Source organism: Lampris incognitus, chromosome 3 (genome assembly GCF_029633865.1).
Source record: "Lampris incognitus isolate fLamInc1 chromosome 3, fLamInc1.hap2, whole genome shotgun sequence".
Taxonomy (NCBI): domain Eukaryota; kingdom Metazoa; phylum Chordata; class Actinopteri; order Lampriformes; family Lampridae; genus Lampris; species Lampris incognitus.
In genome coordinates this window covers 95,586,866-95,607,016 of record NC_079213.1, presented here as the reverse complement: position 1 = coordinate 95,607,016, position 20,151 = coordinate 95,586,866, and the positions used below count along the sequence as shown (strand labels likewise).

Here is a 20,151-nt window from a genome sequence, read left to right as displayed (position 1 = left end):
ATGCACTTGGTGATTTAAATTTATTAACTACCTACCAGAGTGGAAAACTGTGGTTTGTACAGGAAGCCAAGAGGTGTGTTGTGCGTAGGAGGTGCTGAGGTAGAAAAGGGTAGCACAGGAGTCAGACTGCTTACTGCAGCACTATCTATGGCTATTTTTACATCAACTGTTGCCACGGCCTGCTGATATTAATTTTCTACAAGAACTCTAGGCAACATGATCACTATTCCAAATAACCTCATCCAGCCTCTTATTGTGCGTTGTTGGCGAGGAGGTCTAGGATTTAACTCCAGTTTTCTTTGTAATATGTCTAAAGGTACTCTTTATTTCTCTTTTCACTTGATTTACATCATGCACGTAATCGGGATTGCACTTCTGCATTTGAAACGCCTGACAGAGAACGATTGCAGGGCCAGGTAATTGAAGCTGCGATGCTGCCACCAAGTGGCAAAAAGAAGAACAGCGTGTTTTTGTTCACCCTCTCTTCCGTTCTCAGTCAGGAAGTCAACAGAGGTTTTCGTTCTTTAACAGAGGCCATTTTAGCCACGTTCCTCTAGCAAGTGTTATTTTGGGCGACGTGAAACCACAAGGTAAGTAAATAACAAACTTGCCGTCCTGCTTCAAAATACATTTATTAACTTGTTTACCTACTACTGGAGAAGGTTAGAGCAATTTTACGTCGTGTTATTAAACTACTCACAAGCTAATTGCGCCAAGTTAGCTAGTGCATGTCCGAGTAACATTGGTACTGGGTTTGGTTTTGTTACGACATAGCTGATGTTTTGTTCTTCCTTTTTTTATCGCAAGACATTTGAAAATACATAGCTAACAGCGCATAACCAAATAAAATACAATGGGCCTCTTACGTTAGGTTAATTAAGTAACATCTGGGTATGTTTGCTTAAGTTAGAGCCAGCGTTAACAGGACGGAACACAGCTCAGGTAATTCTTGTTGAAACAAGGCGTGGTGTTTGAATTTTTTTTAAAAGTATGACAGGGGTCAAGTGAGACCTAACACACAGTTTAAACTCGTTAGAAGCTACAGATACGATCTGTCGAAATGACATAAGCGTGTCGCTTGTCTCAAATCGTGGCATTAAAGTCAGACTCTCAGTGGTGTGCATCTTCATATTGGAAGTTCACTGAACTTTCCAGTTTGAACGAAACACAACACGGACAGGTATAAGGGACGCCTTCTGTTTTAACTGTCATTTTTGTCTTCAAAGCATCACCCACAATGTCCGACGAAGGAAAACTGTTTGTCGGTGGACTGTGTTTCGATACAGACGAAATTTCACTTGAAGAATCATTTTCAAAGTATGGAAATATCGCTAAAGGTACGCTGTTCAACCGCTCAGTTTGCCTCTGTAGATGTTGGGGGGGGGGGGTTATTTTCCAGTGTTCCCATATTTCCGAATTAGTTTATACAGAGCCTTGCAAAAGTATTCAATCCCCTTGACTGTCATTGCTAATTTCTGGATTATAAAAGATACTCACACACCTGTTGCTGAACATATTATTTTTGTGAACCCGTAAGTTCCCAGAGCCAAAATAAGTTATGTTTCGCGGATTTTTTGTTAATAAATTAAAAACTAAAATATAGTGCTTGCATAAGTATTCAACCCTCACATATTAATACTTTATAGAGTACCCTTTTGATGCAGTAACGGCCATGATTCTCTTGGGGCAAGTATGTACAAGCTTTGTAGTCTGTTTTTGCCCATTCTTGGCAGAACTTGTACAGGTCTTGCAGGTTGGTGGGATGACGCCTCTGGACTGTGATTTTCAGTCTGCGCCACAGATTTTTTCGTAGGGGTTGAGGTCCGGACTTTGACTTAGCCTCTCCAAATCATTCACCTTTGTTGCTGAGCCATGCCATTGTTGCTTTAGTCTTGTGTTTAGGATCATTGGCTTGCTGGAAGGTGAACCTTCTCCCAAGCTTCAGTTTTATGGCAGACCGCAACAGGTTTTCTTTCCAATATTTCCCTGTATTTAGCGCCATCTATTTTAACCTCAATTTAAACAAGGTTCCCAGTACGTGCAGATGAAAAGCAACCCCATAGCATTATGCTGCCACTGCCATGCTTCACTGTAAGGAAGGCGTGTTTTATGGCAAGAGCAGTGTTAGGTTTGTGCCACACGACATTTGGAGTTTTGGCCAAAAAGCTCAACTTTCGTCTCTTTTGAATACAAAACTGTTACCCACATCCTAACTGGTCTCTCTCATGCTTGGTAGCAAACTCCAAGTACTTTTATATGCATAGTTTTGAGCAACGGCTTCTTTTTTACCACCTTCCCATACAGGCCAGATTTATGGAGAGCCCGCGATATGGTTGACTCATGCACATTTACTCCAGTTTCAGCCACTGACCTCTGGAGCTCCTTCAAAGTGATTGCAGGATCATCTGTGGCTTTCCTCACCAGCCCACGTCTTGCTTGGACACGTGCTTGGACGGCTAGGACAGCCTGTCCTACAAATCGTCTGGGTGGTGTGATACAGCTTCCACTTTCTGACAGTGGATCCAACAGTGTTCTGAGAGACATCCAAACACTTGGATATTGTCTTGTATCCCTTTCCTGCCTTTTGCATTTTAATCACTTAGTCTCTTACTTCAGTATTATGCTCCTTTATCTTCATTTTCTGATGGAGTTCACACCTGGCCAATGAACTTTACATAGAGTTCTTCCACTTCCATTTTGCTTAAACTTCCACTTCCGGTGTGGGAAGATGGCGGCACAAATTCAAGTTTGCGACGGCCTCGCCCTGTACTGTCCATGCAATGTCTTTGTCCATGTCTGTGTCTAAGTTTGTCTTTGTTTGATGGCTGGAGAGCTTCGTCTGCTGCGTCCTGTGGGCCCAGTGACCACCGCCCTGCCAGGAGTTGTGCTTGAAAAGGTAACACCGAGGGATGTCTGACAGGACGCGGAAGCAGGGCATGCTAAGCTAACCACTATCCCATGCAGACCGCAGTTCCGATAACACCGAGGTTGGTCTGGTGGTGACCTCGCCTAGCCTTGACTATGTTTGTAGTGTCATCGTGTGGAGTGTGGGGAGATGTGTCGAAGGTGTCTGGCTGGGGGAGCTGGCGTTGGATTGGCTGGGAGAGCTTGATCTGCTGCATCCTGTGGGCCTAAGGACTCACAGCCCTGACTGGAGCTGCGTCAGAAGAGGAAAGACCGAGGGCGGTCTGACAGGACATGGAAGTGGGACAGGCTAAGCTAACTGCTAGCCCATGCAGACCGGTAGTTCCGACAGTCATCCTGGCTGGTGTTCGTTCTCCTGGACAGTGATTTTTTTTTTTTTTTTTTTGTTAGTTTAGGTATATGTGTTAGTTTGGATATATGTGTTCTTGTAGTTCTTGTAGTTTTTGAATGTGTTTTTGTTTTTGTGTTGCACTGCTGTGGGTGGGGGAAATTATGTTTCATTTCATGTGCACAAATGCATGAAATGAAATGACAAAGTGTTTCTGATTCTGAGTGCTTTATATATCCATAAAAGAGACTGTTACTTTAATGTCTTACAGGTGCACACTATTCGTTCATCTTCAGCTGCTTCTCCGGGGTAGGGTCGCGGTGGTAGCAAGCTAAATAGGGCACTCCAGACATCCCTCTCCCCAGTAACACCCTCCAGCTCTTGCTGAGGGATACCAAGGCGTTCCCAGGCCAGATTGGACATGTAGTCCCTCCAGCTGGTTCTGGGTCTACCCCGGGGTCTCCTCCCAGTTGCCCATGCCCGGAAAACCTCCAAAGGAAGGTACCCAGGAGGCATCCTGATCAGATGCCCGAACCACCTCAACTGGCTCCTTTCAACATGAAGGAGCAGCAGCTCTACTCCGAGCTCCCTTCAGATGTCCGAGCTCCTCACCCTATCTCTAAGGCTGAGCCCAGACACCCTACGGAGGAAACTAATTTCAGCTGCTTGTATCCAGTATGCAGTTCTGAGGTTCCCAAAATGGACACACTTCTCACCTTGGCCGTGCCTTAAGATCCTGTCCATGAATATCACAAACAGAATCGGGAGACAAGGGATAACCTTAGTGGAGTCCGATACCCACTGAAAACGTGTTTTACTTTGTGCCGAGAATGCAGACACAGCTCTCACTCTGGTTATACAAGGACCAGATGGCTTGTACCAACTGCCCCGGTACCCCATACTCCTGCAGTATTGTCCACAGAGTGCCCCCGGGTACACAGTTGTAAGCCTTGCCACCGTGTACCCCGGGGCACTCTGTGGGGGATACTGCAGGAGTATGGGGTACCGGGGCAGTTGCTACAAGCCATCCAGTCCTTGTATAAAAAGAAAAAAAGGTGCACACTAATTATGTCCAATTGTGTTAACCTGAGTTTCTTTTGGGAATAATTTGTCATTTGTGTAAAGTTGGAGCTTTCAGAGCACAAGGGGTTGAATACTTATGCAAGTACTATAGTTTAGTTTTGAATTTATTGATAAAAAGTCAGCAAAACATAACGAGCATGCTGTTAGAGCTTATGGGTTCACAAAAATGAGATGTGCTGTCTGATACAGTGCTTTTTGTTTTTTAACTGTTCTGTAAGATGTCCTTGAGTGCTGTGAAAGGCGCCCACAAATAAAACGTATTATTATTTTTATTATTAAAAATAATATTGTTCAGGAACAGATGTGTGAGTATCTTTTATAATCCAGAAATTAGTGATGACTGTCAAGGGAATTAAATACTTTTGCAAGACACTGTAGTATACATTTTCAGGAGTGACTTTCAACTGGGTGTGATTGGCAGACACTGAGCACCATGCACGTGGCGTTTGTTTGAATGGTATCTATGTTCCATTGTGCAGGCTATTGTCCCTTTAGAAAGCTCTGTAGCTACACTGAATCACAGCACCCTCTGAAATGACACTGTTTACACTGGTTGACATTTGTTGTCTTTTTAGTTGACGTTGTAAGAGATCGTGAGACGAGGAAGTCCAGGGGATTTGGCTTTGTCACATTTGAGAACCCACAAGATGCTAAAGATGCAATGGCTGCTATGAATGGAAAGGTGAGTGGTTATTCAAGTTCATTCTTTTGTTTGTAGTGTACATTGAATGTTATGGAGTAGTATGTGTAGTGAAGATTCTCGAGGATCAGCGTGTAAATAATTTTTGAAAATCGACATGAGATGTTACTCATAGTTGAGACCAAGTTGGCTAAGACTCAGTCTTTCTCGCTGTTTCTATAGGAGGGAATCGCATGTCTCAAGTTCATGCCAAAATCTTGCTGTCTAGCATTTTAGGGCGATTCTGCTCAAATTCTGACCTGTGACCTTTCCAAATCGTTAAAATACACATTTAAATTTAGCATAAACACAACCAGACTAAACAGAAATTTAAATCAGTTCATCTGGACACAATGTTTATTGAGAGAAATGTTTCGTCACTCATCTAAGTGACCTCTTCAGTCTCAACAGACTGCGGGTATCCCCGCCTTTATAAACAATACAATGGCATAACGACCGAAAACAACAATCAGTTTCATATGCAAGTTGATGAAACTGTTCATTGTTTTTGGTTGTTATGCCACCGTATTGTTTGTAAGGGTGGGGATACCTGTAGTCAGTTGAGTCTGAAGAGGTCACTTAGATGAGTGATGAAATGTTTCTCTCAAACATTGTGTCCAGATGTACCAATTCAACTATCTGTGATTTCCTTCCCTGAGTTATTGAGCATGCATAGACATAACCAGACTACAGAATCAAAAGGGTTTTGGTTTTTTTTGCAGTTCACTTAGCTGTTTTGCTGTCATTTTTTGGCTTCTTACACCTATATAATTATATGAATACAAAGTTGGCATTAGAACCCAAAATTTCACATCATGTAAGGTGTGTATGTTTGCTGAGAGGTAAGGCGGCAATAAACTAGAAGATTCTGACATAACATTATCCAGTACTAGAGGAGCGCACTCAGTAGAGTGCAGATCTCCGCCAGGCGGTCTGTGAATGTTCTCATTCATCCAGGTCATGGTTATCCAAAGGAGTTGAATCAAGTGCGACTGGACTAGCTTGGTCTAATCAGAAAGGCACGAACTGAGGAAGCTTCTTGGATGAGAGGCGAAACGTCTTTACGGATATATACCAAGTCCAGTCGCACTTGATTCAACTCCTTTGGATCTCCGCCAGGCATACACATCTCCTATTCTCCAGTGTTTGAACTTAGCCGACAATCCCTTTCGCCTACCAGGAGAAGGAAATACACACACACATGGACAGACAAACCAGTGTTTTTCCTGCCATTATACGACTTTCGCGTAGCGCCCAAGTCGGTTGAACGGGAAATATGGAGGGAAAAAAATCTACCTAATGTTTTGCCTGTCAATCTGTGGATGTGCAGCCTCCTAGGCGGACCCTCACACAAAAGCGACCAAGTCTGACATGAAATGACAGAGATCAGGCTATCATAATTTCAAAGCCCTTATTAAAAGTACACACGTGTTTGATTGCCACGGTTTTCATGATATAAAATGAATCAAGGCAAATGGCTACTCTGCTGATTGACTTTGATTCATAAAACAGTAAAAACATAGCTCAGCCATAGGAAATGTTTTATTGTAGCTACTGAGATGATTTCCAGCTGTGACTAATCCTACTCTTGAAATGTTATTTTCATAGCAGAGTTTTGACATTTGGGACTACGGCACTTCTGCGTGGCAGCGAGGTGAATAAGGCGAATTATTTTTGGTTTATCCAGTGTTCCTCCACCTATCCAGTGCTGAGATCAGCAGTGAATGATTTGCTGGCTTGTGAAATTTGATCGACTTCTCATTTACTTTCAAGACTCATACCCGAATACATAATGTTTATGTTTTGACACTATCATTGCCCGAACTGACTCAAACATAGATGTCGCGTATGCGCACTGTTGACTCAGATTGAGCAGCATTGCTCGACTGAGCTAGAGAGTGAATGAAAGGAGGGAGTGGCGATAGTGAGAACTTTTTTTTTTTTGCCCCCCCCTTTCTCCCCAATTGTACTTAGCCAATTACCCTATTTTCCAAGCCGTCCCAGTCGCTGCTCCACCCCCTCTGCTGAGCCAGAGAGGGCTGCAGACTACCACATGCTTCCTCTGATACATGTGGAGTTGCCAGCTGCTTCTTTTCACCTGACAGTGAGGAGTTTCACCAGGAGTACGTAGTGCGTGGGAGGATCACCCCCCAGTCCCCCCCCCCTCGAACAGGCACCCCGACCAACCAGAGGAGGTGCTAGTGCAGCGACCAGGACACATACCCACATCTGACTTCCCACCCGCAGACACGGACAATTGTGTCTGTAGGGGCGCCTGACCAAGCCGGGGGTAACACAGGGATTCGAACCGTTGATCCCCCGTGTTGGTAGGCAACGGAATAGACTGCTATGCTACCCAGACGCCCAGACAAAAAAATTTTTTTAAGGTTTTTAATCATCAACCACGAGAGGTTCTTTATCATACAGTCATAACTGCACAAAACAATTTTAGGCTGATAGGTCCAGTAGTTTGCGAGATTAACTGCGGACAGACAACACGCATAATCCCCTCCAGGCTACTGCCTGGTGTAAATAAAGAGACTAACAAATGGGTGGCGAAAACAAACCAGTCAAGTTTAGGAGTTGTGACAATTAAGATCTAGGCTTAAAGTGGTACAAGCCTGGAACAACCATTTTTTTCTGAAACTGAATACATAAGACTTGCACACTTGTAATGTTTGACTGGTGATGGAATGCCTTTCTATTCGGGAATTTTGTATTCTACATGTTTGTACTAAGAGTGCACCATATATATAGGTTCTATAGATGCCGTGCACTCAGTATAAACCAGGGGTCAGGAACCTTTTTGACTGGGAGAGCCATAAAAGCCAAATATTTCTAAATATATTTCATTGAGAGCCATATAGTATTTTTAACGTATAATAAATGAAATATGTCTTACTTTTAATGCGACTTCTGGTGCTGCATGGCGTATCGAAGTGCCGCTTTATATGTGACCGTTTCATCGATGCAATGTTATCATTGCATATGAGACATACGGCAGATCCTGCTCTCTCCACAAATGCAGATTCCTCTGCGCACGCAGCCTGGAATGCACGGTAACCACCGTCTTTTTTTCTTTTCGCCCTCTTTTCCCTTACAAGGGTTGAAGCGGATAAACTAGTTGGCTATCTGATCAAATTGATTTCTTCACCTTTACAATGACCCGGACATGCTCGCGAGCCATTGGTTCCCGACCCACGGGTGACCCGTGACCCGTGAAATTTATCTTCAAAACTAATTTCTGTTTACTTTAAAATGACACAGTATTATTAAGAAATATCACAAGTATTTTAAAATCAGTTCCAAACTGATTTTTTTTTCAACTCAAAATTGTCTGGGAGCCATATGCCGTCACCGGAAGAGCCATATATGGCTCGCGAGCCATAGGTTCCCGACCGCTGGTATAAACTGTGCTATATAAACATCAATTGCATCTAGCATATACTGGCGGCCTGTCCAGGGAGTCTCCCCCGCCTGCTGCCCAATCACTGCTGGGATAGGCTCCAGCATCCCTGTGACCCTGAGAGCAGGATAAGCGGTTTGGATATTGGATGGATGGATATACTTTTAAAGCAGCATAATGTGTTATATTTTAGTTGGGGAAGTAAAAGCTTGATACCTTAAGTTTCAACTGTGCGTAAAAGCCATTTTTAGCGTTCTAAATTTTACATGAGATGAGTTTTACTGCAGAGGCCAACTTAATATAACTTTCAAACCATGTTTGCTCCTAGAAAAAAATCCGACCCAACTCCAACCCACTTATGTTGCCAAAATATAACTTTAGCAAGGAGAGGTCATGCATTTTAAAATAATAAAGATAAAAGTATCATAGGAATTTATGTAAAGACCCATATGTGATGTCAAACCAGTTGGGTCCAAGACAATAACTTACTGCCTAGAAAACCAATCTAATGAACCATAACACTGGTATCATCTGTGCCTCTCTGGATTCCTTTGTCCTTGCAGTCTATCGATGGAAGACAGATCCGTGTGGATGAGGCAGGAAAGCCTGGAGGACGATCCAGCAGCTACCGTGGTTTCTCTGGGAGCCGTGGTGGGGGATATACCAGAGGGGGCAGAGGAAGAGGTGGGCAAGGTTATATGGGTGGTAAGGGCTGGTATGAACATGTGGCTCTTTCCCCATTTGCTCAATCCATGCCCTTTCTCATCAGTAATGCATTTCTTCCATGTGTCTTGCTTTCGTCACAAAAGTGAAGCACTTCAAAGTTTTGAAATGTTGTAATGGCCTTTATTGAGTGTTTTTGGCATGGCCTGGAGGTAATGTTTTTTTGGAGTCATATTCTTTGGTTTTACATTTTCCCAGTGGCTACATCCATGGTTACATTGATGGTGGTTGAAGTATGTTACCCCCTTCAATGAGAAGCGCTTTGGGTGTCTAGAAAAGCACTATATAAATGTAATTATTATTATTATTAGTGTTATTATTATTATAATTACCAATCCTGCTCCTGGAGAGCTACCATCCTGCCGGTTTTCCCTCCCACCTTAATTTAATACACCTGACTCTACTAATACCTACTTATGAAGACCTTGAATATATCTGCAATTGCTGATTGTTGGGCTGATGGTGGCCGGTGGGAAAATTTTTACATATCGCCCAACTCTAATTGATGGTGTAAAAAAAAACGCCCAAATTTCAAAATGTCCCAAATTTTTTCATGTCCCAAACTCTCAATCCCCATCTCACTTTTGGCCTGCACATGTTACACTACTGTGCTAGGTAACGGAGGATTTTATGACAGGAGTTATGGAGACCGCAGCTTTGGTGGGGAGAGAAGCTATGGTAGCAGAAGTTATGGAGGCAGCGAAGAGAGGAGCTATGGAGGGGGATACAGGAGTGGTGGCGGTGGATACTCATCAAGTGGTGGATACAGAGATAGCAGGTAAGAACAGACAGACAAATTGAGATGATGAAGTTTAGCAATCAATTAATCATCCAAAGTAGATAGTAATGACGTAAGCTCGGGTGGCAGGGGAGGGATCGTCTCAACAGCCTGTAAATATGATATTGGATCCCTACCAGCTCCAGTGGTGCTTAAAACTTAAACCCCTGGGGCACCTCAGTAGCTGAATGGTTAGAGCGCATACCACATGGTCGCAGCTGGCGACCTTTGTTGCATGTCTTACCTCTCTCTCCCCATTTCCTGTCTGCCTCCACTGTCACTATCTAATGAAGGTATAAAAAAACAACAAAAAAAAACAAACCCCTAACCCCATCTTGACCTCCATGTGGGTTAGTGGTAGACGTAAATGATTGAGGTATCAATAAATTTTGCATCGTTATGGATGTGACTATTCACTTGGTTAACACCTATAAATGGGCTAGTTTCATGTTTGACCAGTGACACCAGTCAACCTCATTTTTGTGTTGTGACAAATTGTAAGTCAATGCTCAGCAACTTTACACATGCAGCAGCAATTTGCAGCATGATCAGAAGAAATTACATGTTTTTGACATTATGAAAGGTTACCTGGCAATTTCCTTCAAATACCTACTGTTTAGAAGTTGCCGCATTTGATATTTGTTTGGTTATTATTGAGGAGACAGCCCTTTTCCAAAGCATAAATGCCAGACATTGCTTGACACTTGAATTTCTGTTACAACAGGCAGTTATTCATTTACTTCAACTGTGCTCTTTCAGAGGACATGATTTACATGTTTATACCCTCATAGTAAAGCTCTTCTTGTGTTGTGCATTGTTTTCATGGTTTCAGGAGTCGTGGAGGATATGGACAGCGCAGTGGAGGAACATACAGGGACAGCTATGACAGCTATGGTGAGTATCTGAGTAATATACCTCAAGCAGGCTGTTGTGAAGTTTTAACGCCATTGAAGTGCAGCCATGTAGAAATATGGAAAGCTCTCATCTGGCTCACCAAGACTGGCACTGGAAAAAAAAAAAAACCCAAGCTCTCTCAGATAAGTATGTTAAAAGTAGTCAATGTCCACTTAAAGAATCCCAGCCACCCAAATAGAACATGAAGTTGATTCAGATTTTTTTCTAGAACTTGTTGATTTAATGAAAAAAGAAACAAAAACAAGTTTCCCCTTTTTATAAAGTCCAGAGCAAAAAAAAAATAAAGTCCAGAGCACACTTATATTTTCCTTCTACATACTTCTGTTAGGACCAGTTGATAGCTGTATTGCAAAACATTTTAGGCAATGAACTTTAGTGTTCTTTGTGGGAAAAATTATCTGAATGCTGCTTCAGTGTCTTTACATCTGTGCCTACTTCTTGTCCTCAGCCTCACACGAGTAAAAACGCAAAAAAACTTCCTGATTGCAAGATCATCACAACTCCTGGCTGTTCTTTTTCTTTTCTTTTCTTTTCTTTCTTTTTCTTAGCTGTTCTTCGAAGACCTTTTTTGGAGGGGGTTTTTTCTTACTGTGGTACTTCATTCTACAGATTTGATAGTATCTGCAATTCCTTGTTTGTGTTGGAAGTGTCTGTACCCTCTGCACAGGAGTAGTTAAGAATACTATGGGATTTGAATTGGTTTCAGTCTGTATGCTCCACATACCTAACTTTTTTTTTTCTTCTTTTTTTTTTTTGCTTCATGTTTCCCACCTGGTTTAGATATGAATACGCCTTGGCTAAGTTTGCAAAACCCATTTGATTTAGAGATACCTTTTTACTTGAGATGAAACTTGTTCAGCTGAATTACTTGGTGAGATCTCTGATGCTGTTCAGCACAGCATAATAGCTTCTACATCACATTCAGTAAATTACAATTCAAAGCAACAATGACCACATGATTTTCTAAGACTTTGCTTTTTACCCAGACTGGTACCAGACAAATTTTGGCCTTTCAAAACTTTGAACTCAATTAAATTTGCTCTTGAAGCTTGACAAGCTGTGATATACTCTCAAGGTCTATGCCAATATCCCTTCAGCTTTAATTCCTTTGGTTAAGCAAGTAATGAATACTTACTAGGAGCACAGATTTCTAGTAAAAATAAATGGTGCACAACATTACTTAATTTGTGTAAACGCCTAATATATGAAAAAATTAATGACTTGGAAAAGGGGCTAGAAAATGCTTAAAAAGCTATCACTTAAATGTATCTTCACGTTGCTGGGCCATTGTCACATACTGATGATAACGGTCATTTGAAGTCAAGCTGTAATGAAGACTTTCATACAGAACTTTTTGAAACCATCCAATACTGATTAATTAGCATTTCCGGATTAATAATTGCCTTGTGCAGTTGTTTAAACTAAGCCAGCTGTGGTGGGCAGATATTATCATCCACAACTATTATTTCAACTGTGAGAATTCTTGATTCAGAAAGTGATTTAGGATTACATGTCTTGGCAACTAAATGCACTTCATTTAACCGATATTACCTTCAGTGTGATTTTGGCCACATCAGACTAACTAGCTCGATTTACAATTGTCTTGATAATTAATTTGTCTCCAGCCAGAGTCAGAGCCCTATGTTTAGAAACTTGGACTAATGGAATCAGTTGGGTCCTATTTTTGGCTGACATTTATTGATGGAACAAAAAACAAATCAGCGAAACATACAATTCCTTTCAACTAGCTGAGTTTTGGCCAATACAGTTGACCAACAAAAATGTCGATTTAAAGTGAATTTATAGATTACTTTGGATGAATCTTTGGCCAGAGCCCATGGTTATTAATTCAGAAAGTTGATAACACTTGTCCATCAGAATTAAAGGATATACATGTTGAAACAAAATCATGTTGTAGTGGAAAGGACACCAGTGAAGTGGAAAACCAGTGAATTACCTGCAAAGAGGAAACCACTTATGGCAACATGTGTTATTCACAAAATGCTTTCTAGCCCCTTTAAATAAGAATGGACTATTTAAAAATGCTCACAGAGGGTGTCAATTGTGCGTTGCTGCAGTTGACAACATTTGGACTGATTTTATTTTATTTTATTTTTTTTAAGACCACCACTTCAAGAAAAATGTCACTTCCACCAAATGTGCAGTTTTATGTATCAATGCGTTTGGATTGTTTTTTTTTTCTTCCCTGACTTCATGGAGCCCTATTAAACTGTCAGATGAAAATGTTCTGATTTCTTGTGCTTCTAAAAGAAAAAAGCCAGATTATATGGCTTTGACGGAATATATCTTTAAAGAATATAGTGGAACAAAAATGAAAAGCTAGTCTTCAGGTGACATATGGGACCTTGTAAGAGTGTCTGGATATAATTTCCTGGAGAAAGGGGTACCTAGGGTTCTTATTTAAGGGCTGTAAATTGGTCTTCCAAAATGACTGGTCTGCTAAGGGTAGATTGGGTAGTAAGGGTGGGCTGATTAAATATTAGTCTAGATACTGAAATGTCCTGCTGGTGCTGCTGTTGCTGGTTTTGTCATAATGCTTCATTATACCCAAGAGTTGTGGCTGCTATCGTTATGGAAATCGACAAAGTCCTTGGAGAATGAAGTGTTGGGCCTACCGACACGTGAATCCTCTGGTCTCTGGTGAAAGCTGCTCTCTTGGCTAGTTCATTATTGGAGATAGGCCGGTAATGTGAGGTAATGATTTTTGCTCTCCTGTTCGCATCCCTCAAACAGTTCTCATTTTGATGTCCCATCTTATCTCCTATCTACCTCTCGCCACTTCGCCCAAATCAGCGCTGTCACTTTTTGCCATGCGTTGGCTGTTACTGCTCAGTTTGTTAAATGAAAGTCATCCAGTAGGACAAACTCTCTTTTGGGGCCAGTTCTCATAAATGAAGCGAAGCAGGAGCCTCTCGAAACTCAAAAGAACTTTTGAAAATACATTTATCTTCAATTTGCTCAAATACCCATTGTCTAAAATCTTGATAGTTTCTACAAGTTTTGACCGTCCCCCAACATACATGTGACTCATAAAACCATGTTACTAGTGATCTCAAAGTTGTCTTCATAAGATGTAGACTGATACCACATTTTTGGTTTATGCGCCAAATATATTCCTTTGGTGCACTTAGTTTCGTGTAGTTTCAATGTTTTTTTTTTGTTTGTTTGTTTGTTGTTTTTTTTACTTATTTGGAACAGATGCTTGTTTTGATTTTGTTCTCAAAACTAACTCTTGACCATTCTGTACTTTGTCTCGACACTGTAAAAAAAGTAACTGCATGCCTGTTTGTGCAACTTTGCTCGCCTGGGTTGGTGTACCTAATACAAACTATTTTCTTTCGCTTAACCAGGTTAAAATCGAGTCTTGGACAAGGATGACATACCTTTGGTCTGCTGGGTTACTTTGATCCCTTGGATATTCTTTTACATCTTGGGCAAAGGTATGCATCAGTCCTCAACTAAGTTCATTCCAGAATGTTAACTAATGCTTAGTAAAGCCACATGTGAATTCCTTCCCTGAGAAAGCTAATTTGGAAGAACAGTGTTCAAGATGCAAACTGACCACTAAGCTTCTTTGATTTTCTTACCTGCATTATTGAGTATGCATAATGACCACTAAACTTATTTTCTATCGATGTTATACAAACGGAGATTGAGCAGGGCTCTCCTTTTTTAATCCAGTCATTAAAACTTGGTGCAGAATACTAAGTACAGAATACAATGCTGAAGACGAGTGTCTGAATATTTTCGACAATTGTTTTACCAATCATAACATATCTCTTACAGATAATTGTATGTCTTGGCCTGAAGAATGGAAGAGAAAATGTTGAAGATCATTCAAGGCCCGCGAAAAGAACATACAGTTGAGAACACCAACCTAGCGGTGGTCTGTCTTGGGTATGGATCTGTGTCTTTACGCCAGACAGGTTGAACGTATTTTCGAGCCAAACTGCTGGTAAATACTACAGGGGGTTAATAAGACAGACTGTGTTCAGCTATTGAGCAAAAAGAGGCAACCCTCCCTATATTAAAATAATCGTAGCTAGATATGCCAAGCGAAAACTAAGGATCCAATGCGAAACCCAAAAGTTTAATTTTTGGCCCATAAAGTCTCAGTAGCTCTATAATTTTAGCGCTGGAAGCAGCAAACTAATATCATGAACTTGATGTAGGTGTGCATATTAGGGGTCGTCTCCTGTAGACATTTATTGCACTTTTAGAGCAAAGTAGAAAAGGTAACGATGCAGACGTGTTATGAACACATGGCAATCCTCTACCAAAAAACCCAAATGCGCCCCGGTAGCGCGGCGTACGAGAAACGTAGAGAAAGGGATAGTACCGCCTCGGTTTAATTCAGCGGCCAGTGTATAGCGAGTAGCGAGGGCCATTGGTGACCATAATCCTGGGGGGGAGGGGGGTATGGTAAATTTGACGTATTTTCAGGCACCAAATGCGATTTCGACAAGAGAGCTCCCATATTTTGTTTTTCCTGTTGAGGTTTTTCTTGTTCTTTCGGGTTTAGAGTCCAGTGATAGATGGCGTCGTACATATTGCACTGTTGTGATTTGTGATTTCGGGCCATACATTTGAACTTGATTGGATATCACAGACGATATCCCATCTCTCCAAAATAAAGGCCCGGTGACTAGTCAGATGACCCGTATAAATGCTGGGCACGGTAGGCGGAGCGTCTCCGCGCGCCCATTTCCTGTCCTGCGCTCGTGCCTGAGGTAACGTGTCGGTCAGTCTCGGCGAGTAGATTTTCTGGTGGGATTGTGAGTTTTACACGACATGTGCGAGACATTTGCTCCGAAACATCGCTTCAATAGATTTTAATGTAGTCGGGAGCTTTGCCTAAACCGAAGCCATTGAATGAAACGCGTTTTTTAACGTCTTGCACGAAAGCCAAAAGGAGGCCGGGGGCTTACGTTTCTGCGTCCCGGTGGAAGTGGTCGGCCGAGGCGAGAGCTAGCATTAGCCGCTTGTTGGCTATTGGCTCCATTTTTAACCTCCCACGTTGGTTAGCTTAAAAGTCAGAATTGATTAGTTTAGTCAACTAAGAGACCAGGATTGAATATAGAAATGTTGCGATGTTGCCCGAGTTGATTATTGTTTAATTTGACGACCATTTACCGCTATCTGAATAGGCAGTGGGGGAACAAAGGATAGGATTCTGGGGCCTTGTGTGTTGAGATGCTAGAAGCCCGATCTACTTTGCTATTTACTGCTGATCGTAGTTCTATATCGTCACTAACTGCTACCATTTACTGGGTTATATGCTTAACGTTTGTTACGCTTTCTTTTTCTTTCCAATAGGTGAAGCGAATTATGTCTTCTGACGAGGGGAAACTATTTGTTGGTGGGCTCAGTTTTGACACCACTGAACAGTCGCTGGAAGATGTTTTTTCAAAATATGGCCAAATATCTGAAGGCAAGTTCAATGTAACCACCTTACAAATTAAAAAATAACCCTTAGTCGTAGGTTACAGTTGAGATGAATGTACACATGCTCACTTTAACTTTTTTTTTTTTTAGTCGTTGTCATCAAAGACCGGGAGACCCAGAGGTCCAGAGGTTTTGGTTTTGTAACTTTTGAAAATCCAGATGATGCCAAGGATGCCATGACTGCTATGAATGGCAAGGTAAAATATGGGTTTGAGTTCTTGGCCTTTACTTAATATTATACCTTGCCTTTGCTTGATATTACATTACCATATATTTTCAATAAAACATTTGTCCCCCCTAGCTAAGTCCCGAGTATCCTGAAGAACTATGCTACATTACATGTTAATATGTCCTTGAAAACAAAAGAATTAATCCCTTATTCTTAAAACAGTGATTTTTAATGTCTCCCCTGCATTTTTCTTGGTGTTATTTATTTAAACCCCCCCCCCCCCTCAGACTTTGGATGGCAGGCAGATCCGTGTGGACCAGGCAGGCAAGTCAGGTGGCCGTGGTGGCGGTGGTTACCGAGGTGGATTTGGTGGAATGGGGGGTGGAGGAGGATACTTTGGAGGCAGGGGCCGAGGTGGTGGTGGAAGGGGTGGACGTGGCTTCTCGCAAGGTGAGTTTTTTATTCCTTTGCTAAAAAATTTTTAAAAAAAAGCTTTATAAAATAAAAGCACATAAGTCTTGAAATTGTGCTGTATCTAGAATTGCATTCTCACCAGGAATGTTTTGATATCAGGTGGTGGTGACAGGAGCTATGGTAGTGGAGGAAGGTATGACAACAGAAGTGGAGGTGGCTACCAGGACAGAGGCTACTACAGCAGAGACAGGTGAATAAATAATCTCAAACTCCAAGCCAGATTGGAGTAACTTTAGACCAAGCTATCATAGATGTCTTCAGTGTATTTTAAAAAGCTGTGTAGCTGCCTGAAGTTGTTAAATTGTTTTTCCAAAGAATTAGTTGCCTTAGGGTATGAATGAATTTTACATGCACTTGATTCTAATTGCTTCATAACATCTTTCCATCCTGTTTGTTTTTACAGGGGCCAAGGAGGAGGTTATGGAGACCGTTCAGGAGGTTTGTACAGAAACAGCCATGATAGTCATGGTGAGGTTTCATAGCTTGGTGTTAACACCGTTAGCCTTGTCAGCCACAAGCCGTATCCTGTTGGTTGCTGATTGAGTTCAGCCCACAGACAGGCCCTTGAATTATGTCAACTGGAGTGGCCTCATCTCCAGGCCTGCTTGCCCCAGTTCATTGTCTTGAGCCCTGGTGTATTACCTGGCTTTGGAAAAAAAAAATCTCCCAACTATTGTCAACATAAAGACACAGAGATTCCAACAGCAGTATCGGCGTTAAAGGAGCTTCCACGTTAAGCCAGGCTTTGCTGGACTTGTTTCCATACTGGATCCTGTCGGACCTCCCTCCTTCACCCTCCACCTGGGTGTAGAGCCTGATACCTCCTTATTAATCAAAGGGCTTTCTCCTCTTTGAACAGGGGGTGGCGCTGTTCTCATTGGTGTCCATTGAGGCCTCCTCTAGTTGATAAGTTGGAAGGAACAATATGTTGATGGTCCAGTTTAGAATTCAACTGCAGAGTGGGTTCTAAGGTAGGCTGAATTCAGTCTGAAAAAACTTCATGCTGAGCTTTCTCCAAGGTTGCTCCCAGGTCATGGAATACCTGGAAAATATCACAGAATTAGAACATTGTTTTCTAAGCCTGGAATGAAGGCTGCTGGTAGATTTGGATGTTTCTGTAGTAATGTCAACATAAATAATAATGGTTGTATGTCAAACAACCTGGGATATTCATACCAGGTCTTCAATAAAACTAAAATATTGATCATAAATCATTCAAATCACAAAATTAACTTTTGTGCTACAACATGGACGTAGGCTTTTTTCAGGACTTCAAAGTTGTCACTTGGCACCATGTCCTGTGTTATCCCCAAATTCTTTTCATCTGACTGTCATCACTAATTATTGCAGGATAATGTGGGCACACAAAGAAAACACCATGTAATTAACTGTAATCTTAAGATATTGTTGCTAGTTTACCCATGATGGCAAAACAAATTCAGTTTATTTCATTACAAAAACACTTATGTAATTGTAAGATGGTCAGGTTAAGCCTTGCAGTCATTTTTACTTTCAAATGTCGGCGCTTTAAGAAGCTACTTTTTGCATCTCTGACTAGGTCTCAAAAGATTTTTCCAGAAGAAAGTTTTTGCATCTTGGACTCGTTCAGTTTGCTATGGAGCTATCCGGGTCACACAATCAGAAAAAAACTAGGAACGGTGTAATAGTAGGGCCTCCTCGAGAAGTGTACTTTTTCTGCGAAATCCTATTAACTTTTTTCCCCCTGCTTCCTTTTAGGTGACGACAGTGGGTGGTAGGCTGGCATTTGGGAGCTCTGTCATCCAGGCAACAACTTTGTCATCTGCAGCCCCATTCGGATGACAGCGGAGCTAGCTAGACTTGAATTCTAGCACAGAACCAGCTGCACAGATTAAGAGAAACTGAAACTAATTCTGTAGATAAGAGCAGTCCTGGTTAAGTTCAGGAGAGGGCTGGCTTGCATTCTAAGCCGTTCCGTCCCAACTGGTCCTTTTCCAAGTTTTGTTTTTTATTTAACTTGTTTTCCATCCAGCTTTGTGATTTTTGTAATTGGTATGAAGGGAACAAATTAAGATTGACATTTAGTGCCGCCATTTCTCACATTTAGCTTTATATACCCATTAATAAAGATGAATGTGAGTGGCAGAATGTACCTCAACTGGACAGTGGTCGTGGTTTGATGCTGCTGTGCTCTATAATGGTAGGACTAAAGAACAGAAATCATTATTGTCCTTGTTATCATTCTTTTTAAGAGAACTAAGAGCGATTAAACCGTTTGTAGACTTGTTTCATATTGTAAGTATTCTGCTTTCATTTTCAAGTATCACAGAAATATTGATTGAGACTATTTTAAGTCTAAAATCTTTGCATGAAGCTGTTGGATACTGGAGTTTTTGTTGTTGGCTCAATTGGAAATTGAACTGGCACTTATTTGATTTGAAGTCAGGTGCTACTCGAGCTTCAGCTTCAAGCACTGAAAGGTGAAGCAGGCCAGGTCTGTCACGTTTTTCCTCAGTATTCAGAAAACAGGTTTGTTTTACAGTATGTTGTTAATCATGGCATCGTGCTGATTTTTTTTTTTTTGCGTTGAATTTTTTTAAAGCATGCTTTAATTTGACATTTGTATTTTTTGAAATAAAAGCTTAAATAAAATTTATCGAAAAATGTGATTTTGATGATCATCTTGTTCACCAGTAAACTTGCCGATGCCCAAATTTTAGAGACGTTTCAACCAGAATACAACCCAGCTCTTGAGTATTTAGTTGACAAGTGGCTGGCTGTAGAGTCCAGTACACCCCCCCCCCCTTTCATGTGTACAAGGGCATGTTTATTCAAAAAGTTAAAAATTATACTTGGTCTACTGTAATGGGACCGCGACAGGTTATATCAAAAACAATTTTTTTAAGATTTTGGCTTCGGTTTTAAGGAAAATAAACGTTATAAGGAATCGTATGAGCACCTTGTTCTGTGCAAGTCAGTTGATGCAGCAGTGCAGAGTAGCAGGTGTGAGGTGACATACCCCTGTCATAAGGTCCCACCACGTAAGTGAAATTCTACAGGTTGAATTCCCATACCCGCTGTTGTCCTGTGAGGTTTTGCTTTTAAAACGAGGGGGTGGGAATCTTATCCAGAAAGGGCCAGTGTGGGTGAAGGTTGGCCCTTCCTGGATAATGCCCAACCCCCCCTGTAATTTTAAAACCGATGAGCTGCAATGGCACCAGTTTTG

At 41.5% G+C, this 20,151-nt stretch overlaps 2 protein-coding genes across 5 annotated transcripts; both read left to right on the top strand.

Moving 5' to 3' along the window:
- The first annotated feature begins 538 nt into the window (after positions 1 to 538).
- LOC130109269 (cold-inducible RNA-binding protein B-like) lies at positions 539 to 14,690 on the top strand. 2 transcript variants are annotated; one of them, XR_008809989.1, is made up of 8 exons: positions 539 to 590; positions 1,227 to 1,337; positions 4,912 to 5,018; positions 8,985 to 9,105; positions 9,760 to 9,922; positions 10,755 to 10,816; positions 14,209 to 14,298; positions 14,645 to 14,690. XR_008809989.1 is itself a non-coding variant. In XM_056276076.1 (7 exons), the coding sequence occupies exons 2-7, from the start codon at positions 1,238 to 1,240 to the stop codon at positions 11,297 to 11,299; spliced, it is 567 nt and encodes a 188-aa protein (XP_056132051.1). In that variant the 5' UTR covers positions 539 to 590; positions 1,227 to 1,237; the 3' UTR covers positions 11,300 to 13,081. The 2 variants fall into 2 exon arrangements, 1 of the variants encoding a protein (XP_056132051.1); XM_056276076.1 differs by lacking the exons at positions 14,209 to 14,298; positions 14,645 to 14,690 and adding an exon at positions 11,286 to 13,081.
- LOC130109270 (cold-inducible RNA-binding protein-like) lies at positions 14,643 to 19,594 on the top strand. Of its 3 annotated transcripts, none has more exons than XM_056276079.1 (7): positions 14,643 to 14,755; positions 16,175 to 16,289; positions 16,394 to 16,500; positions 16,760 to 16,922; positions 17,046 to 17,136; positions 17,350 to 17,384; positions 18,684 to 19,594. In XM_056276079.1, exons 2-7 carry the CDS (start codon positions 16,187 to 16,189, stop codon positions 18,701 to 18,703), a joined length of 519 nt encoding a protein of 172 aa, XP_056132054.1. In that variant the 5' UTR covers positions 14,643 to 14,755; positions 16,175 to 16,186; the 3' UTR covers positions 18,704 to 19,594. The 3 variants fall into 3 exon arrangements, with proteins under 3 accessions (XP_056132054.1, XP_056132053.1, XP_056132052.1); XM_056276078.1 differs by lacking the exon at positions 14,643 to 14,755 and adding an exon at positions 15,568 to 15,588; XM_056276077.1 differs by lacking the exon at positions 14,643 to 14,755 and adding an exon at positions 15,568 to 15,633.
- Positions 19,595 to 20,151: the final 557 nt, after the last annotated feature.